This window comes from Malus sylvestris, chromosome 6, assembly GCF_916048215.2.
Source record: "Malus sylvestris chromosome 6, drMalSylv7.2, whole genome shotgun sequence".
Taxonomy (NCBI): Eukaryota; Viridiplantae; Streptophyta; class Magnoliopsida; order Rosales; family Rosaceae; genus Malus; species Malus sylvestris.
The window spans coordinates 17,888,397-17,909,224 of record NC_062265.1 but is presented as its reverse complement, the minus strand read 5'-3'; the positions used below and the strand labels follow the sequence as shown (position 1 = coordinate 17,909,224).

At 36.9% G+C, this 20,828-nt stretch overlaps 2 protein-coding genes across 4 annotated transcripts; one reads left to right on the top strand and one right to left on the bottom strand.

The window, feature by feature from the left end:
* The first annotated feature begins 7,380 nt into the window (after positions 1–7,380).
* On the top strand, positions 7,381–12,759 carry LOC126626419 (lysophospholipid acyltransferase 1-like). Its single transcript, XM_050295745.1, has 8 exons — positions 7,381–7,906; positions 8,589–8,644; positions 8,928–9,148; positions 9,249–9,657; positions 10,454–10,539; positions 11,740–11,803; positions 11,962–12,080; positions 12,289–12,759. The coding sequence occupies exons 1-8, from the start codon at positions 7,605–7,607 to the stop codon at positions 12,427–12,429; spliced, it is 1,398 nt and encodes a 465-aa protein (XP_050151702.1). The 5' UTR covers positions 7,381–7,604; the 3' UTR covers positions 12,430–12,759.
* A 702-nt stretch (positions 12,760–13,461) lies between these two features.
* LOC126626420 (serine racemase-like) lies at positions 13,462–17,540 on the bottom strand. 3 transcript variants are annotated; one of them, XM_050295747.1, is made up of 8 exons: positions 16,487–16,638; positions 16,280–16,417; positions 15,320–15,582; positions 15,069–15,163; positions 14,669–14,844; positions 14,488–14,599; positions 14,225–14,401; positions 13,462–13,688 (listed from the first exon to the last, which is right to left on the bottom strand). In XM_050295747.1, exons 5-8 carry the CDS (start codon positions 14,823–14,825, stop codon positions 13,604–13,606), a joined length of 531 nt encoding a protein of 176 aa, XP_050151704.1. In that variant the 5' UTR covers positions 14,826–14,844; positions 15,069–15,163; positions 15,320–15,582; positions 16,280–16,417; positions 16,487–16,638; the 3' UTR covers positions 13,462–13,603. The 3 variants fall into 3 exon arrangements, 2 of the variants coding, with proteins under 2 accessions (XP_050151704.1, XP_050151703.1); XM_050295746.1 differs by having other exon boundaries at positions 16,280–16,638; XR_007624679.1 differs by lacking the exons at positions 13,462–13,688; positions 14,225–14,401; positions 14,488–14,599; ... (2 more) ...; positions 16,280–16,417; positions 16,487–16,638 and adding exons at positions 17,248–17,310; positions 17,440–17,540 and having other exon boundaries at positions 15,170–15,582.
* Between the last annotated feature and the right edge of the window lie 3,288 nt (positions 17,541–20,828).

Genomic DNA, 20,828 nt, shown 5'->3' with positions numbered 1-20,828 from the left:
AATAAGGGACAATATTCCCAAACCTGACTTCAAATTTCAAGAATAAGGGATAGTATTCATGAACCTTAACCCTGTAGAATCTACTTACGTTTTGATGGAAGAGACCATTAGCTATGCACTTGTCTATGCCTCTACCAATGTTGTTGATGCGAAAATTAACTTAACACACAAATTAAACCCTCTTTTGACAATTGTAGTATATGTATAAATAGGGATCGTTCTAGACCGGGGATTAGGAGGGATTGTTAATCGACTCTAAACTGACTCAAAGACACAAAAACAAACTAAAAACGTTTGGATAGACTTGAAAGATTCAAAACAAGTTCACAAGACTCAAAACTGCCTAAAAACACAAACTAGGCAGTTTCTAACACTAAACACAATTCTGGACGAAAATAAGGTTTGGGCTTGACTCAAAACTCTTAAAAACATAAACAAAACAAGTTTAAAACAATTTGAAACAAGAAAGTAAAGAGGGGGTTTGTTTTGGACGAATTTAAAATAACAAAACAGATTGTAACTTAAAAACAAATTCAAAAACGATTTTGGGAAATTAGATGGATGATGGGCTAGCTAGAGGGTCCTTCTTCACACATGACACACTTGCATATAAAACAATTTCCATTTGCTTTTCAATAAACCATGAATCTCAACACCCCAGATTAATTAGGTACGCTTAAATTAACCGTCAGATTTTCCTTTAGTTATTGGATTGGATGACATCATTCGACAACCCAAAGCATTCTTCAAAAGTTCCCTACATGAAAGCGCATAATAGAGAAACAATCAAAGATCATTAAGTTCTGTGAAAATCATAAGTATTGACAAAGCATTCGTAACTATGATGAGCATGATACTCCTGCTAGGAATCTACTTAACGCGATTGTGACTAGCAACCTTCACTACTTATGAATATAAGTTCATAACGATTATGTGAAACTCCCTTATATTCTAGCACCAAATCCTTGCATGCAAAGTAAGTTTGCACCCTTAATCAACAAACAAGAATAAGTTATCAGTCAAACAATTAAGTAAATTGCATTCACGATTCATAGAATCACAACTGGAAGTAATCAATTCATATTGCAAATATATTCATGGTTTCGAAATTCCTCCTAGCTAAAAGGGGTTTAGCTCCTTATGTTCATGAAACAAAGATACATAAATTTAGACATTGAAAACAAAGAATGAAAACACCTAAAAACGCTTCAGCAATCCAACTTGAATGACAAGCACGTCCAAGGGTCTTCTTTTTTCTCTTTGCTGCGGCACAAGGGTTGGGTGAAGGTTTGAATGGTGGTTTGTATGGGAGAATGGCTGGAAGTGTTTTTAGTAGTCCATGGATGAATGGCAAGCTGCGGCAAAGGGTTGTATTTATAGCAAAATATGTCCAAACCCTAGGGAATAAAGGCTAAGGTGCGGCAGAAAATCAAGGGAAAAGGAAAGAAAGTTTTTATTAATGTTTTAGGATTTATTACTCTAAATCTATTAGGAAAGGCTAAGTCAAAGTCAAAATCCAAAGGGAAACAGAAATAGGGTGCGACAAAAGACTTAGGAAAGGGAAAGGAACCTAAAAAGAAAGGGAAAGTGTTCCCCTTGTGCGGCAAGGAAGGATCCTTGTAGATTTGGTGCGGCATCAAAGTGGGAATGGGATTAGGCCTTCTAGAAACATATAATTAAGTGTCCCAAAGTACTTTGGAGCCTTTCTTGCTGCTGGAATTTAAGTGATATAGGAATAGGAAAGGTTAGGACCAAATAAGGTAACTTGGCTAGCATTCCTTCTTTCTTGCTTTGATCTTTGACTTTCTTTTCTTGAATTGATTTCTTCATAACGTCAACATAATCCTAGCCTCTTTTGATCTTCAATTTCGTCTATCCCTTTTGCTCCATGCATGTGATATTCATTCCAAGCCCAAAACTGCTCCAAAAAGCTCCAAAATGCACATTTTTGCATACTTTGTACTTAGAACCTGAAATTGCACGAAAATGGCTTTAAACACTAGATTAACTAAGAAATAACAACATAATTGCACAAGAACAAGTTAACTAAGTCGCATAAATATGCTCCTATCATTTGTTGAGGTGTACTATTTCCGTAGTCAATATGTGAGACTAATTTTGCTCCACCTAACATGTTTAGAGAGTTAAATTTTGACATGGGAAGCCATTTTAACCCCCTTAGTAAATTTGGTTTACTTTGTGAACAATTTACTAGTTTTCAAATTTAAGTTTGGTGTTTGTTTTAGTTATGGATAACATTATTGTTCCCAAACACAAGCTAATTGACTTAAGATAATACATGTGACCGTATTCAATTAACTCATGCTTATATCTTGTGGGGCAGTTAGTTGTCTGGTTCCATTTGCTAACTTCATACCTAATTACCTCCTAACAACACTTTCAAGCCTATCTAACCTGATTGTGGGGCTTGACACTACTATATCATGTTGTCCAATGGTATTAACTTTACCATAAGGGAAGCCTTATACTCACTTTGTTCCGGAAGAACACTTTTTAAACTTTAAGGATATTTAAGAGAGTTATTACCTATTGAAGCCACTGTAGAAAATGGAGTGCAATTCATTTTGAATAAGTTCTTACGAATATAGCCAGAAATATATTCTAGAGAAGATGAAACACCTCCTGAATGGATTGCACATCACAATCATTCACATTGTAAAGACCCACTACATGGCCAGCTAGAAAGTCCAGGATTCCAAAGGGTGTTGTGGCACGAACATTTGGGATATCTAGGTTGATTGATGATGCGCTGAATAGGACATTCCTTACCAGTAATGATGACATCGTATTGGAAGCGTACCTTAACCCAGCTACTAAGATCTTTACCAGGCAATCTAATTACTCGCCTATGTACTATAATGATACGTACAAATCCTCCATATTTCCTACAGCAGATTGAAGGCAATATTTGTGAACTAATCCAATCATGCAGACCATTTAATTAATTTAGGGTTATGGTTGACGTATCAACACATTGGTCACATGTTTGTCCATACCCAACACTATTTGCTAGAATCTTGGCACCAATTATTAAGTTGCGAGCTCATCACTTCAATTATATATAGAGTCCAGAAGACTAGATAATGTTGGAGAGTTTACATCGACAAAATCGATGATTATTACATTTTAATTAGATATAAGTTGAAAATTTCAATTCCCTATATTCACACCCAAACAATCTCGCAAAAATCGATCATCAAACACCTTTCAGTGGTCGTACAGACTTTGGTAGGGAACACACCAAGCTTTCAAATTTTCTATGTAGGCCTATATAATATTACATGCAGATATGTTGGTCCACCTAAGGCCCATTGACACCCAATCTTATTTTGGCACTACAATTGGTAACTTGGTACAAATGTAATGTTTCATACTTATGCATTTGGGTGTACACTTTGTATGCTAATTGAGCCGCAACAATATACCAATACAGTTCCTAAAAAAATATATGAATCAATGTTGATTATGATTCTCTTAAAGCCTGTGCAAGCGACCTTTCACTTTCATAAGACAGTCTTCATACTGTTTGGGGGAGATAAAAACATTAACGTTCCTAAAGAACGACATGAATTATCATGGATGTCCTCGCTATATCTCATCTCGATCTCGTATTCTAAATCATCAGAGTGTTTCTAGGTGCTTTCTTTGCTCTAGCAAAAATAACAAAATTGCATATACCAGTTGCAAACATGCTTGCATGGATAAATGTAGCTACATACGTCATTGTCCTTAGAAGAGATGTTACTACATGCATCAGCAATTCATTCACGGGTGGATTACTGCACCTAGTGGCCAACCTCTATACACCCGTACATAGCCAATCAATCCGTCTTTGGTCTAAAATGCATCAGATCAACTGGTTTGAAAGATTCACCTCCATGGAATTGAAGAAGCATGGCACAAACGAATCCCTTCCTCGATTTCTGTCTCATGAGAGAATCATGGCATAAACGAATCCCTTCCTCGATTGTTGTCTCAATCATTTCCATCTCATGAGATTAATCCAGGTTACTCCTGAGACTTGAAGTTCTTGGTCTAGTTAGTTTGGATGAGATATAAAATTGGAATGAAATTATCATCGATGATGCTTTACTTATATGGTAGCTACTAATATAAATGAAAAGCAACGGTATCAAACTGCGTTCTATTGATTAGTGACAAAGTAGAATGGATTGGTTAACTAGAAAGACACAATCCACGTCAAATAAGATGAATGAAATAGTTTGGTATAATGCTGCCTTATGGTACAAGGCTTCTCTTATACACCCTAGATTGATTGCAGCTTATAAACATAGTTGTAATGTATCTCTGGGATTATGATACAAAAACTACATGGAAGCTTCCGAATGACTTACATGTACTCATTCAAATGGTTCTAGACCATTGAATACCCTCTAGATTTAGACAAGGCGTTCACTTTACGGATTCAGAACAATCTGGGCAGATGGTGTACCAATCTAAGTGAATATTTGACCAGTTAGGGATATATGCCCCTACGTGTACAAATATGAAATTACTAGACTTGAAGTTCATGTCGATGACATGAATCTCAGACTCCTGCAAAGCTTGAGAAAACTACCTTGCACCTAAAGTTGGACTTTGAGATGAAATATCTTGGAAAAACTCAACACTATCTTGACTTAAAGTTTCGAGCATGGTTTTGACAATATACTGGTTCACCAGTCGGACTACACCCAGAAGGTGTTACCCTCGAGTATACTCATCTAGCATCAAAAGGGACCTTTGTGGAGACTATGGAGCCTAAAGCTCCATATCTAAGTGCATTTTCCGTTTATTGTACTTAGCTCAAAGCACCAGATCAGACATCTTAGTTATTGATAACGTTTTGGCATAAAGCAGTACTGCGCCTACATACCACCCCCAAATTGGTGTTAAAGACGTTTTTTAGTTACTACGATTTTGGGCTTATTCTATCCCTAATGAATCACCCCCATTGGTTTTAAAAAAAATGCATAACTTGTGTGTTACGCTGACATAGACTACCTATCTGATATGCACAAGGTACGTTTCCAAACGGGTTATGTCTTTACTGTTAGGAACACTGCAATATCTTAGAGGTCCATGATATAGACCTTAGTGCGAAATCTTTGAATCGTTCCAAGACACGCACCACACTACGCTGCACGTGAGAGACATGGTTGAGAGTCTTGTTAAGCATTTTCAAAGCATATGTGGTTTTAATCCATCGTTGCGTCTAACAACGATCAATGAAGACTATGCTGCATCTATCAACCATAACATGATACATGCAAAAAGTCAACGCCCAATAAATGGCATCTACATCACATTAGCTTGATCATTAAAAGATTGAAGTTAAGCAAATCCGATTCCAAGACAACCTTGCTGAGCTTTTCACGAAGGCATTACTTAAACTACTTGTGCGATTTACCCAAAAAAAAAAAAAAAAAACTATTGGTGCAATCACAACAATGCCCTACACTCACATCCACCATTCAATATCCCGCAAACACTAGTTTAATGGCGGTTATGATTTTTATTTGGGGATTTTTGTTTTTGTTTTTTTTTTGCTATTGATCTCCCCGAACTTGGTGAGCTCCTCAAGTATATCCTCGTAAAAGTCCTCAAAATACTCTTGAATCTTGTGCGGGTTGATGAGTTAGCCTTCCTGCGAGTTGACGTCGGGGTGTAGGCGACAACAACAGTCATCTTATTCGCAAGCTCCATCTTGAAATAGAAGGGGTAGTTCACGCGGTTCTTCTCTGTTTTAAAGTTACTAAAGGAAGAGGAAGAGAATGGGATGGGCCCCCTTTTTATTATTCATTCTTTTTTTTTTACAAGAAGCGATAGCGTATTATTCATATTCTTAAGTTCTAATTAGGGTTTAGATTAGTTTTATATTTAAATGATTTTTTTAATAATTAAAATATAATTTTTATTCATGTCAGCATATATGTGAGACCTACACTTGTTTGACGAATTGACTAACGAATATATGACATTGCAACTAAATCGTAACTCGGTGTATGACATCGTAATTTTTTGAAGATGAAGTATGAGGTTGCAATTGCACCCAAATTTAAGGGTGCAAAATATAATTTATCCAAACTTAGACGATATGTCACCTAATTTCGTTGTCAAGTAAGGCGAGCACAACAATCTTTCAATCTGGTTGGTGGTTTCAAGTTGGGATCTGGGGCCAATGGCGCCCATCTTTCCTTCCGAATCATTTGTTGTGTTTCCAAGTCTCAAAGAAATAGTAAAAGGAAAAGCGCCAAGAGAAACCCTTGCTCAGCCGCCGGCCCTAACCTTTGGCTTTAAGATCGGTGGCAGCCTTGAAAATCTCTCATGCTTCCTTCTACTTTTCTTTCTTCTCTTCCATTCCCTATCTTTTCAATGTTTTTTTTCTTCTAAGTTTTGTCTCATCTATCTGAGCTTTGGTCTTAGTTTTGTTCCCTCTCCTTAATCATCAGTCGCTCACCGTCATCCCCCCATCCCTCCCCATCACACCCTGTTCTCCTACCTCCTTCCTGCTGCCCTTCATCTTTCCCAACTCTGAACCATGATTTAGATCTATGAGTATTGGGCTCTATCTTGACTCAAGACTCAACCCACACAACCCACTGTTGATCCGGCTTACTGAAAAAATTGGGCGAAGTGTGGAACGATTCACGTCGGAATAAGGGTGTTTTACACACCCCCTTCGCCTTCCCCCTCCCACTGTTACGATTGGTGACTTTTCTTGCAGGTGTGGCTGTGGTGGCTTTGGCTCTTGGTGGATTGATTTTGAGCAATACTCTCAGATCTGGGTTTTGGTTTGGGTGCATTTTTCTGTTTGGTGCGATGTCTTTCTTCGCGGAGGTAACGATGGTTATGGCGGTGGTGACCAGTTTTTGGCTTCAGGATTTGAGGGTTTTACTGTTTATTGTTTATTTTGTAGCCTACGAGCCTAAATCAGTGTGAGCCTCTTTTTGTAGCTGGATTTGTAGCTCTCCTTGTTTGGGCTTGTCCTCTATCTTATGTTTGCTTTGTTGTGTAAGGCTTTGTGCTTTGTTTAGGTTTAGACCTTTCTAGCACAAATTGTATTTTTCTTTCATTAATGAAGCTTCATTGTCGACCAAAAAAAAAAAAAAAAAGAAAACCTACAATTTAATTTCGAATTAAATACGCTTCGATTTCAGCTACTCAACAAGAAAATGCCGGAGGTGGATAAATGTCGGAGATGACTTCAACAAATTATGGACTAGAAAGGGACATTGTCCAAGGACACTATTGTCATTAGACCTCCAACACCCAACCAACTTTCATCACTAAATCCCACACAAACAATAAGAACGTCTGCTTGCTACTTAATAGTACGGTATAAAGATATTCTTCTTTAATTGTATATAAAAAGTGATTTTAAATCATATTATTATGATAAATTTATTGTAGAATTTAGCTCACTCCCGTATCAAAGTATATGTAATATCGTTAGTTAAAAGAAAAATATAAACGTCCGCCCAGAGGCATATCAGTCATTTGGCTCTCTCTCAAAAATCGAGTTTTTAAATAAAAATCAGGACAGGTTTGTCAATTTGATTTGCAGATTGATACTACAAGCCATGGGCCTTGAGATGGAATCCATGGCCGCCGCGATCGGCGTCTCGGTCCCGGTGCTCCGCTTCCTCCTATGTTTTGTCGCCACCATCCCCGTCAGTTTCATCTGGCGACTCCTCCCCAGTCCACCCGCCAAGCACCTCTACGCCTTCGCTTCCGGCGCTCTCCTCTCGTATCTTTCATTCGGATTCTCTTCCAACCTCCATTTCTTAGTCCCAATGCTACTTGGCTATGCTTCCATGGTCTTCGCCCGAAACCATTGCGGAATCATTACCTTTATCCTGGGCTTCGGCTACCTCATCGGCTGGTACATTTCCGAAACACAAAAATTAATATTTGACCCAATGCGTAATTTCTGAACAATTTGATTCCTTATTTTTGAGTTTGGTGATCGAATTTTGTGAGAAAAAATTGATGGGTAGTGTTATTTTGAATTGGTGGTTTTGTAAGTTTCGTAGTTTATAAAAAAAAAATTAATTAGTTTTCTAAAGCTTGTGATTGACTGGATAGTTCGTGTTGGTTGATTGGTATGGTTATGTTATGATCTGTAGTGTTATTAATTTTCTTTTTGTTTTAAATATGGATGATCGAATTTGACAATGCATCATGAATTTAAATTAATTCGTTTTTTTTTCTTATAACCTGTTAATTTCTTGAAAATTCTGGACCTTTACGTTCTAAGTTTTACAGATCTGACTTGTCTCAAAATTATGTCTTTGAACTCTTATTATCAATTGTGGTGCTCTTTTTTTACGTTTCAATCACTTGTGATGTTGGGGAGAAACTATGATTGCATATTTAACAGTATGTGAATGGTATGGCGATCTTTGTGTTCTTCATTGACATAACATTGTTTGTTAATGTTTGACGGTCTTGACGTGATAACAACATATATATGCGATAATTTTTAATGTTTATCTATCTAGAGATTTATAAAAGTTTTGTTTCTGAATTCTTGATCATTCATATACATTTGTCTGTATGTGTAGCCATGTATTTTACATGAGTGGGGACGCATGGAAGGAAGGAGGAATTGATGCAACTGGTAAGCACAATATCAGCCTTTCTAGTCGGCTTGCATTTCCTTTCTTCCTTTATTATCTGCTCTTTAGTAGGTTGCAGAGTCTCGATCTCCTGTAAGAAAATGGCGAGTTCTGTTTTTGGTCCTTGATGACTTCCGTTTCTTTTTATTTTTTACTAGAATTCATGGACTCTTCTATTGAATTCTTAACATGACTAAAAATGTATATATTGGAACATTACTAGAATTCATGCACTATTATTTGTTATGCGCGTCAGTTAAGCTTGAATTTCCTTCTCATACTTAGGGGCCTTAATGGTGTTAACACTGAAAGTCATCTCGTGTGCAATCAATTACAACGATGGGGTATTGAAAGAGGAAGGTCTGCGTGAGTCTCAGAAGAAAAACCGGTTGATTAAGTTACCCTCTTTGATCGAGTACTTTGGCTACTGCCTCGGCTGTGGTAGTCACTTTGCTGGTCCAGTTTATGAAATGAAGGATTATCTTGACTGGACCGAAGGAAAAGGGGTATGCTTATTATGTACTAAGTGTCTTCCTTTCTTCTTAGTTTTGTTTTCTTGAGGTTGACCCTTCTCATATGTTGGCCTTTACTAATTATCATTTTCAGATATGGAGCCGCTCAGAGAAAGGACCATCTCCATCACCCTACGGAGCAACAATTCGAGCTCTTCTCCAAGCTGCATTCTGTATGGCCTTGTATGTATATTTGGTACCCCAATTTCCTTTGTCAAGATTTACTGAGCCCATATACCAAGAATGGGGTTTTTGGAAACGACTGAGCTACCAGTATATGTCTGGATTCACAGCGAGGTGGAAATATTATTTCATTTGGTCAATATCAGAGGCTTCTATCATTCTTTCGGGTCTCGGTTTCAGTGGCTGGACAGAGTCCTCACCACCAAAACCTGGGTGGGATCGTGCAAAAAATGTTGATATTATAGGTGTTGAGTTTGCAAAGAGTTCAGTTCAGTTACCACTTGTTTGGAACATACAAGTCAGCACCTGGCTTCGTCATTGTGAGCATCTCTCTTCCTTCCTAAGTTTTCTTTTTGTCAGTAACATGCAATCCATATTTTTGTAATTTTTAAATATTTTCCCAGGAAACTACTTTTGCATATCCAAACTATGAATCCTAGTAAGGACTGAGTTGTTTTCATTTTTAAGCTCTCTATATGCAAAGAACTATATGAGTAATTGGTCCTGGTATCAATATTTGAAGTTTGGTATCTGGTCACTAGTTTCTTCAGTTTTGTGCCTGTTGCATTTAATGGCCAAATTTTTTCTTATTTTAGCTCTGATCAAGAAAGCACGTACTTTCTTATAAGACCATCTCCAAACCTGGGTTAAAAGCCAAATTACCCTCCAAATTGCCCTCCCAAACACTCTCCAACCCATGTTAAAATTTTAGGCTAAATGCCAAATGTTATTTCTGAGCCAAATACCCCCCCCCCAGCTCTCCCCCCGGGCTAAATGCCAAATGTTTATTGGAATTTAAATTTTTTTAGATTAAAATGTTCATAAAATTAATTTACAATAATCTACATATTTATTTTAAAAAAAAAAAAATTGATTTAAGAAAAAAATTAGCCTAAGTTCATTCTTTAATAATTTCGGGCTAAAATTTTAGGCTAGAAGGGTTGGAGCAGAAAATATGTTTTTGGGCTAAAAGCCAAATTTTCCGGGCTAAAAAATTTGGCTTTTAGCCCAAGGATTGGAGATGGTCTAATATCCCAAAATTATTAGTAAATTATGCACATGGATCAAAAGATGACTATTTACTGTTCAAGTATCTAATATATTTTTCTTCTGTAGATGTGTATGAAAGGCTTGTTAAACCTGGCAAGAAGGCTGGTTTCTTCCAGTTGCTGGCTACACAGACTGTCAGCGCTGTTTGGCATGTGAGTATAAACTGTCTTACCCTCATCCTGAATGTGTGTTTTTGTCTTTTGCTGATTTTATGTCCATTTTAGACTTTGTTTCTTCAAACAATAGCTCTGCTACAAATGCTTTCCTAGGTTCTAAGCTTCTCTTAAACGATCTATTGGCATTCATTCTATAGAGTGGATTTAGCTGTCCATCTTTTATACTTGAAAAAAAAAAACTGAGAAAAGAAAAAAAAAGGAAAAGCGGTCAACTACTACCAGATAATTAACCAGTTCACAGTTCTCTTCAAAACGTGATAAACAATTTCCTCGTGTAGCTACAATGTGTGCACTGTGTTACTCTGTAGTGTTCTTTATCTAATGGGGATGCTGGGACTGAATGTTTTAGGGCACCAACAGGATGATTTACTCTTCCTGTAGTAGAGTATTGAGTAGCGATTGGATTTAAAATTAAAACTCGATGCAGGATGGGGCAAGGATGTGATCTTGTGATGGATTTTGACCACCCCCCCCCCCCCCTAACCCACCCCCCGCCCCACATATTTTATACTTTTACTTAGTATAAACTATTTATTACTATCAGGTTGGATAATGATATTTTCGCATTTAGTCGCTTTTTAATTCTTAGGTTTCAATCTAATCATTATGTGGCAAATTTCAATCTTTAGGTAACTTACATTGCTTAATGCATTTTACGCTTACGTTTTTTGTTTAAGTTTTGTGCCTTTAACAAATACAAGGCGAAAAATAGGTGGCTGGGTAGAATTTGGTGGGGTGGGGATGAGGTAACAACATGCCCTCCAGTTTTGTATTTTCATGTCACCACTTTTGGCGCCAAAAAGAACTCTGTGACATGTGTTATTTTAAATGTAATTATGCTTTTTGTGTTATTTCATGTGTTCCTATAGTTTTTTAGTTGTGCCAATGTTTGGTTTGGTGCTCATTTGTGTTCAAATTGCTAAAGTGAAATGATATTTTTTTTGGGTGGAAGGGTACTTGCAATATTAACGTAATAATTTCTTATCCACCACTCAGCGTCGTCAAGCCAAGTTACCAAAATTTATGCTTGTGCCCATTAAGTTTCTCTTCAACTAACTACTCGGCTTACTTTTTGTTTCAAACCCTTATGTTCTCTTATCTCCAGAATATGTTTGATTTTTCGCACGTTTCAAACTTGAATTATCTGTATCGTATTGGTTATTTTCTGAACTGCAGGGCCTCTATCCGGGGTACATCATATTCTTTGTTCAGTCAGCATTGATGATTGCCGGATCAAGAGGTATTGGTCTTTCCGCTTCTAATTCACTAGTTATTTCTTTGTTTCATTAAATTGCTATCCACCCGTGAAGGGTAGGTGCTTTAATAAGCAAGCATGTACTAATTATTTGTTCTTTAAGATAATTAATCTGTATCATTTTCTACCTTTTCCGCAAGCAGCGATTTACAGATGGCAGCAAGATGTACCTCCAACTATGGACGTTGTTAAGAAGATATTGGTGTTCATCAACTTTGCTTACACTGTCTTGGTTCTGAACTACTCCTGTGTTGGTTTCATTGTTAGTTATCTCTCTCTCTCTCTCTCTCGCACATGCAGACATGCCATTTTTAGACACACGCATGAACATGAACACATGTGATTCAGACACACATTAATACGAGCACGTCATCCAAACATACCATGAACACATGACACACATGTACATGTGCACATACCACCCTCCGATGCATTAAAGTTTTCTCATGCGTTGGTCTCACATGGTGCAGGTATTAAGCCTTCACGAAACACTCGCCTCATATGGAAGTGTGCATTTCATCGGAACCATTGTTCCCATAGCATTGATCCTACTGAGCTATGTAATAAAACCTCCAAGGCCTGCGAAATCAAAGGCTCGGAAGGAAGAGTGAGGTTTGTCAGCTGCAACAGCATTCGCTACGCTTTGGAGTGCTTGGAATGAGATAAGAAGGCGCTTCGTTATGCAATTATGAATCAAACCTAAGTCCTCCAAATTGTTTCGAACGATTGTAACATCTGTTCTACCGACAACGTTGATTATGTCTGTTTCATCTTTTGTAGCGTCGACCTCAGTAAGCGAAATCACGCTAATAACGAACCAGAAGGCAGTTGTAGTCGTTTAGAAAATAGCAATCCATTAGCTGTCCAAACAGATGCTACTGGAAATAAGTTTGTTAGTGTCAACTTTACGGTTGAACTGAGTGGAACATCGTTTAACTTCACACTTGAGAGACAATTTGGAGGACTTAGGTTTGTTTGATTCATAATTGCATAACGCACCAATGTCGGTTTTAGAGTCGAACTTTTTGTCGAACCTGAGGGGTATTTTTGTCGGAAAATGGTGAGTAGAAGCTGAATCGACAACCAAAAAATTTGTTTTTCACATTCAATTAAATAATAGTAATGACTCCTCAACTTTAATCTAAATGGAGCAATGGTTCCACAACTAAAAAACTATGACTATTGGTCTCTAACTCCTTAAAACATGCAGCTATTGTTTTTTTTGTCAACTTTGTCAGAACTTTTGTCAAAACGAGTCATGTTGGAATAATCATTGCTACAATTGGATTAAAGTTGAGAGATCATTTTTCCAATTGAGTTAAAGTTGAAGAACCATTTCTATAATTTTCTCATTTAGTTTCCCATATTTGCTTCTTGATTCAATCTCACGTGCATGGTGAATCATTTTGGCGTAAGTTTTAGCAAGAGTTGACGAAAATAACTATAGATGCACGTTTTGCCAATTAAGGGGCCAAAAGTTCTGAATTTTTAGTTAAGGAACTATTTTTCTAATTAGGTTAAAGTAGAGAGACTATTACTCTAATTAGGTTAAAATAGGGAGACCATTGCTCTAATTGGATTAAAGTTGAGAGATAATTGTTACAATTTTCTTCTTTTGAAGACTCTTATCATGCTCCCGTGTATTTATAAACTCGAATTTTTTGTCGGCAAATCCTTATTTAAAGATTTAAGACAGATATACATAAATCAATACTACTACAAAGCTCAAAAATCAACAACAGAAATATGCACAACAAAAGTGAACCAATCAAACGAATTTTATGATTACATGTAACTAAACCAACCTATAATGGCGTCTAACTGCGGAACTTGTTGCCCCAGAAGCTCCAGTGAAATGGTACCCTGCCCACTGCAAGAACAGTTAAACTTAAACATGCAATAAAGCCCTAATCTCATTAGGTATGTTACTAAATGCTAATGTGTTCAAATACATTAATACGAACTACAGCATTGTCTAGCAGCAGCATTAATGGATTAACCTACAAAGAAGTTGTTTCGCTAATGCATCTGGAATGATTTAAGTATTAGTAATACTTGCCGAGGAAAAACCAGGGTAATACATCGCCATGAAATTCAAGAGAACAGCTATCAGTGTACTTCCGAGACAAAATATGGGAAACGCGATACTACCAGCAGTTTTACAAATCATAATATGATTTTGATCTGGTCATTCTTTAAGTAAACACATACACTACTGTAAATCAATCTGTTTAAGTTGTCTTTATAGTGTATCAGCTCATTAGATTTTCAAGATACATTTTAAGTTTCAAACATTTGCACAAAACAAGCCCATCTCTTGAGCAAAAGATTTATGTTCTTCCCTTATCATAGGTGAAATTTCAAACATACGTGATTAAATGCAAATAAACTGAAGTCAATTTGTACCGTATGATGCGCCTATCATTGTGAGGATGGAGAAGAACTGCGCCAGTTTCTTGCAACACCTTAGCTGCTGTACTTTCCCTTGACGGCATAGTGGCCTCACTCCAGATAATCTGACCTACGTATGCAGGGATCCCCTGTAGTTTTGCAGCCAAAGACAATGCTGCAGCATGGTTACCACTAAATTCGGAGAACAAAATCAGGCTGTAATCGTACAAATTGGTTAAGGAAAGTAGTGATGACACGCAAATGAGTGGAAATCAAACCTGCTGTGTGTTACAACCCCTTTGGCAGCCTGATCATCATCAAGTGAAAACACCGCATTGCAAGCGCCTCTGAATTTGAAAGCGCCAATGTATAGGTAGGCACATAGATTACCTTAATGAAATCCAAACGTAGTTACAAAAGAAAAGAAGAGACATGATTGAGTGCGAAGTAGAGTCTCACCCCTTTTGTAAACATTCACATTTAAAAAAAGGCGTCTTCCTGAAAGAGCATTGAGGGATTCCGAGGTCAAGACCGGAGTTTTGTGCATGAATGGCTCGATGCGTGCTTGCGCTTCCCTTATAGAGGAAATATCAGCAGCATATTTCGTCTCCGGCATTTGACTCCCTGCTTTGGAGCTGGATTACAAAATTGACATGGAATTCACAAAATTCTAGTTCGATATTTAGAAAATTGACAGAATTTAAAGAGAAATTTTAAACTGCTAATAAATTTGTCGTAAAAGGAGAATCCCCTAATTTAACAACTTTAGATTTTGACAAGTACTGGGAGTATTTGGAGCATGCTACGTTCAACAAAAGCAATAACAAACATTTGAGATTTTAAACTTGGAACAACTTACGGTGTTTGTTGGCCAAATATTCCAGAAACGCAGATTGCTGAGCTTTTCTACTTCCACACTTTCAGAATTCACTAGGAGGTGGCGCCTGTGCGTTGCTGCGGGATAAGAAAGTTCGTAGGTAATAACAACTAAAAAATTATTAAAAATAAATTGAGCATAATTTGTAAGTTGTTCAGTTTTGACTAATGTTATGTTAATTTATACTAACAAATGCATTGAAAAATAAAGAGTAAGTGAAATTGGATACATACCTGGGTTGGGAATTTGAATAACGTCTCAGAAAAGATAAGTTTTTTTTTCAGTTTAGTACAACAAAGATGGAAATCGGTGTCTTATGCAATAAAATATATTTAGTGATAGCATTATATAATCTTTAACACAATCTTACGAAAACAAAAAGCACTTACAAACACACTCAATTGCTTGAAACCTTGACAGCTGAAAGCTACTTCAGCAGCTAAAATTATTGTAGGAACCAAGATGTGGCAGAGATTTTTTTCAAATTGAAATTAACCTGCAGATGATTGCAAACACAAATAATTCATTTTCAAATAAAGATAAAACAAACTTAAAATATTTCCAGGCTACTTTCAATAACAGGAGAATAAAAACAAAGCTTTTATCAACAGGACTCTCAATTTTATGCAGATTAGCATAATCCAATTTAAGGGCAAAACAGACAGAATTTACAAAATAAAAAAGAAACAAACTGAAAGTCTAATCATGACAGATAACAGTGTAAATGTTACTAAAATAACTTGTCATACAGAATAAGCAAGACTATTAAACTGCAATATTAATCGAGCAAATTTATATAAAATTATAAATGTTATCAAAATCAGATGGAATACAAAGCAGTCGAGATTTATATCCGAGGATAATATTTTAGACATAAAACTACTTAGCCGCTCCTGATACAACAACAACAAAACCTTTTCCCACTAAGTGGCTATAGGAATCCTAGAACGCCATTGCGCTCGGTTCTGTGTCATGTCTTCCGTTAGATCCAAGTACTCTAAGTCTAAAAAATAAAAAAATTAAGGTCTAAGAAATACGATGCTGAAATCCATGGATGCCAGAATAATTCAATTTAAATTAGAAAGGGAGAGGATTGATAAAAAGAAAACGGGAACAAACCAAAATTTAACCATGACATATAACAAATAGATTAACCCATGCACAAAAAATCAATAAATTTAGTTAACATTAACCTTAGCTTTTTCTCGACTTCAATACTCGGTGCAGTTTGTTAGCTCTATGCTTGGTGCTCTCTTCTGCATTCAGTGCTAAATTCAACCTCTCAGCAATTCGTGATTGAATTGAAAGCAACCACTATTAAACTTTAAAGGCTGCAGACAAAACCCTCAAAAATCACTATTTCCTCCAAATGAAAAGACAACAAAATTATCTAGTTATACCTAAGATCTAAACATAGAAAAAAAACCCTCTGGAAAAAAAATCCTCTTATTTTTCGCCTATACAAATTTATGAAGCCATCCCCTTCTTTGGCTTTTTCAGCAATATACAAAGCTACAGTCCCCAAGCTATCAAATAAAGCTAGAACGCCCTCTATCATATTGCCAAAGACATTGTCTCAACTACTATTCTAGTCATATTCATCCCTCAATAATGTCTGGCCTTTTAATAAAATAAAATAAAAACTTGACACAAGGTATACACCGAAACAACTCAATTAAACCCAAAAATTAACCATGATCATCCATATGAGTTCCTTAGAAATGTTTAGCCCTCCAATGCTTTTGAGACACTTTGGTTCTGTTCGTCAATTATTTTATATGAAAAGAATGTGTGATATCATTTTATTCCAATAGCATATACTTAAGATTTTGATTTCTTATCTTATGTTATATTCCTGGTTTTGGTTATCCAGTAGAGGTTGAACTAATGAGTCCAAAGCAGCAGACCACTAACTTAAAATGACAAACCACTATTTATCTCTCTCCCTCTACCTCCCTCACTTGTCAAACCAAACTAATAACCGAATCTAAACTTATCAAATCTAATAAGTGCAAAAAATTATAATCAAAACCAAATAAAAATCTAAACCCAAGATCTGATTTCAATATAATCGACAACAAAAAAGCAAATTCAAGTCCAATATAACCAAAATACCAAACAAAACTCTAAATCAGAACTCTAAAATCTTGAAATCGCTCACCTCAAATACACATGGCTCTGAAGGCTGCAAACAAAAGCCCCAAATCCAAAAAACCACGATTTCCTAAAGCCAAAAACAAAACAAAATTAGACACCATGATGGGGAATCCAAACCTACAAACAAAATCCCCAAAATCACAATACCCGAAATCACAATAACAAAAGCCCCAAAATTTTAACAAAAGAAAATTACCCAGATGCACCACCAAGAAACCCTAGCTCTTCTGCGCAAGAAATTCCTTCAAATCAAACTGAAAAACTGATCATGGCTACCTGAATTCAATAAAAATAAAAATACAATCAATTTACTACTAACCATCTTTTTTCACCAATGAAAAAAAAATCCAAATCAGTCATATTGTTTCCTCAAAATGATACACAGTTTTTGTCCTGATCTATTAGTCATATTGTCTCCTCAATTTTTAACCTATAACATGTAATCCTCTGGATAACCTTTCTAGCTCTTAAGAGATAATGGTTAAGCTAATCTGCACCGCAATGAAACTGTGAAAGGAAAATTATGTGAACTCACATAGACTACATTTTTTAACTCTCTCTCTCTCTCTCTTCCCAAAAATTAATCATATGATCATCCACATGTGTTTCTGAGATATGTTTAACCGTTTAACTAAAACACAAGCTCAAAGAATAAAACCCTGAAACTGGAAGAAAAAGGTTTCCTGCAATCAAAATACAAAATTAGAGATAACAATCAGACTTAGAGCATGAAAAAACAAAGAAAAAGCTGGGCAAAAAGCTGAAGAGCCGAACTTGGCAACAATCAATTAAATTTTTCTTCCTAACCAAACAGAAAGTAAACAAACGTATAAATCAACATACCTAGACGCGAGCGATTCCTTCGTGGAAAACAGGGGAAAAAATGGCAAACACCTTGTAGAGAATTCGATCGGAATCGAAACCAAAAAACAGAGAGAAACGAAAAGAGAAGAAAAGAAGAGGAAAGTGAAAAGTGAAAGAAAATGAGAGAGGGGCAAAATGGCCAATTCACCATACAACCCCAATAAAACTGAAAAATCATGAAGAGAATGAGACAAAACCGGGTGGGCACTATTAATGAACAATCCCCATCCACGGGCTTTTAGAAGTGTATAATGTAGTGAGACGAAACCGGGTGGGCACTGTCAATGAACAGTCCCCATCCACAGGCTTTTAGAAGTGTATAATGTGTTAATCAATGAGATTGCAGAGCTGAGCCATTTAGATGAATGTTCTCTCTGGTGTGAGAGTGTTTTCTCCATTGTGAGATCCGACTTTGTGCGTGTTGTTTGCTCTCTTTGTTCTGCTGTGTTCATGTTGTTTCCCTGTCTTGTCTCTCTTTGTTGGTTCCTTCGGTTCTTTGCTGGTTGTGTGGGTATGTGGCGCTTTATCCTTTTACGGTTGGGGTTTTGGGTGGGTGTAGGTGGGGTCTTAAATTCCTGGTTTGATTGGTCAATTAATTGCGGGGTTTTGCTGAGCGTTTGGTGGTTTGGTCCTGTGCGGCGGTATCAGGCTTTAACTCTTCCTCACCAGTTTCTGGTGGGTAGGGGATTTTTAGATGTACTGTTTGGAGCTACTGTTCGTTTATGTATTTATGAGGATCTATTCAAGGGGGAGTTCTGGTCTTAAATATGTCATTTATTGGCCATTTGGGATCTCGGCGACAGGTGTATCTCCAATGTGTATTTCACCTATCCCGTTCAGGTATATGATAGTGAATGCATTTATGGGATTGTTCATTTTCCCTTATCTATCAGGGTGTAGTGAGTCATGGCTTCAGACGTTTATCAGATTATTCTGGGGAATTATACTGAGGGTTGGTGCAGCGAGTCTGGTGTACTCTGTAGTTCTGGTTTGGCAACTTGTCAATCTGTGTTATTCTCTAATGGAGAATAGTGGAGTTGAGGAGTTGAAGAAAATTTTGTGAAAAACATGTTCATTTGAGCAACATCTATGACATGCAATTAACAATTAAAGGCAGAATCATGCTTGTATGCACTCAAAAACAAAACATTACCCATGAAATTCAAATCCTAGTAGAAGGGTGAACCAAGACTCAACTCAAAACAAAGTGAGTTGAGAAACTTTATATCTTTGTTGATTCCTCTTTGCATAAGCAAAGGCTAATCACCCAAGGAGAGGGCCTTCATTCTTGCTTCTTAGCTCCATGGATTTCTTGGATGAGGATGGTTGAAAGGATTCTCCAAGTTTCCAAAGTTGAGAACCTCTAAGTCCCCACACCAAGGTAGGACTTGAAGAAGAGATGAGTGACCTAGAGGAAATAAGATTGCTAGCTATAATCCTCTAGGGTGGCCGGCCTCTTAGAGAGAAAAATGGAGCTTGTGTTCTCATCTTTTCTCTAAAAGAAACCCTAAGGATGAAATGGCTATAAAGTTGCCTTTATACCACCTCACAATGGAGTGACAAACTTACAATTAAGCCAAGTTCACTACCCCTGGCCGGTTTTCCCAAGCCTTTGGGTTGTTTTAGGCTTCTTGAAGTTTGTTTGTTAAGTTGTCATACAACTTAAGCTAATGGGCTTGACGATTCGAAGCCCAATTTGGGCTTTAAGGCCTAAAACTAACTCAAGGTTTAAAACGAACTTATTCGTTTAATTAATTAACATATTAATTAATTCTTGCCATAAACAATTAAACCATTTAATTGTCCTTACTCATCTCCGTTGTTTCTTCAATCTCTACCTTACACGGTGCACGATCCATTAGGTTCCTTTTAGCGAGGCAGTGGGCGGTTAGAACTCTTTCAAATCGATTGTGAATTGAAACTTACTTTCAATTCTCCCTTTAGTGATTATACACGTTTAGGGCTCCATAAAGCATGAGTGACACCTACCAGTATGTCATGGTTACCTAAGCTAATCAGAAGAGGTGAAGAACTTATTCAATTTAGGATTACAATGCAATACGGTTTTTCTCTAATACAATACTCTTGACCACATTGTTTGGTTTGATAGTTTATTCATGTCTACTATCCAATGTGATTCTCTTACTTATATGATTACCTTGAATGTGATTTGGAACGACTTCCTAAATCTTATTCATACTCTGGCCAGAGATTCTTAATCATATCATAGAGTATTCTCCCTTAAACAGTTTGAAGGTTAGAGATCCCTTGTTGCGCATTCACTTGCCTCCATGGTTAAGTGGCTTAACCCCAACTATGCTGTGGACACCCTCTAACGGAGTGACTTTGACATAGTCAAGGATCAAGGACCTAACCACAAGACAACTATGATGCCTCAGGTCAAAGGACTACTTTGCATTATCCTAACCATGAGTTCTCATGTGACATGAGTATGATAACTCCTTGTTGATCGTGTTCAGTGGACTCATTCTCTATTGAGCACCTATATGCTTGTCTTGGTGTCAGTCACACCAATGACTCGAGACTAGTCACTCTCCTTAAGAGAAGACATAACACGTACTGATCTTAACGGACTGTCAATGCCCAATTGGCAATCCTATGATCAAGAACGTTTAGGATATGTATATGGAAGAGAATGGTCTCATGAATCTAACTTGTTTAGATCGCATTCTCCCAATTACATATTCCTTGGACTTATCG

Coding starts and splice junctions, on each gene's coding strand:
- LOC126626419 (XM_050295745.1), top strand. CDS start 7,605: ATGGGCCTTGAGATGGAATCCATGGCCGCCGCGATCGGCGTCTCGGTC. Junction 9,149..9,248: donor ACTGGACCGAAGGAAAAGGG/GTATGCTTATTA, acceptor TATCATTTTCAG/ATATGGAGCCGCTCAGAGAA. Junction 9,658..10,453: donor CAGCACCTGGCTTCGTCATT/GTGAGCATCTCT, acceptor TTTCTTCTGTAG/ATGTGTATGAAAGGCTTGTT.
- LOC126626420 (XM_050295746.1), bottom strand. CDS start 14,825: ATGCCGGAGACGAAATATGCTGCTGATATTTCCTCTATAAGGGAAGCG. Junction 14,600..14,668: donor TGTGAATGTTTACAAAAGGG/GTGAGACTCTAC, acceptor GATTTCATTAAG/GTAATCTATGTGCCTACCTA. Junction 13,689..14,224: donor AATGATAGGCGCATCATACG/GTACAAATTGAC, acceptor CTGTTCTTGCAG/TGGGCAGGGTACCATTTCAC.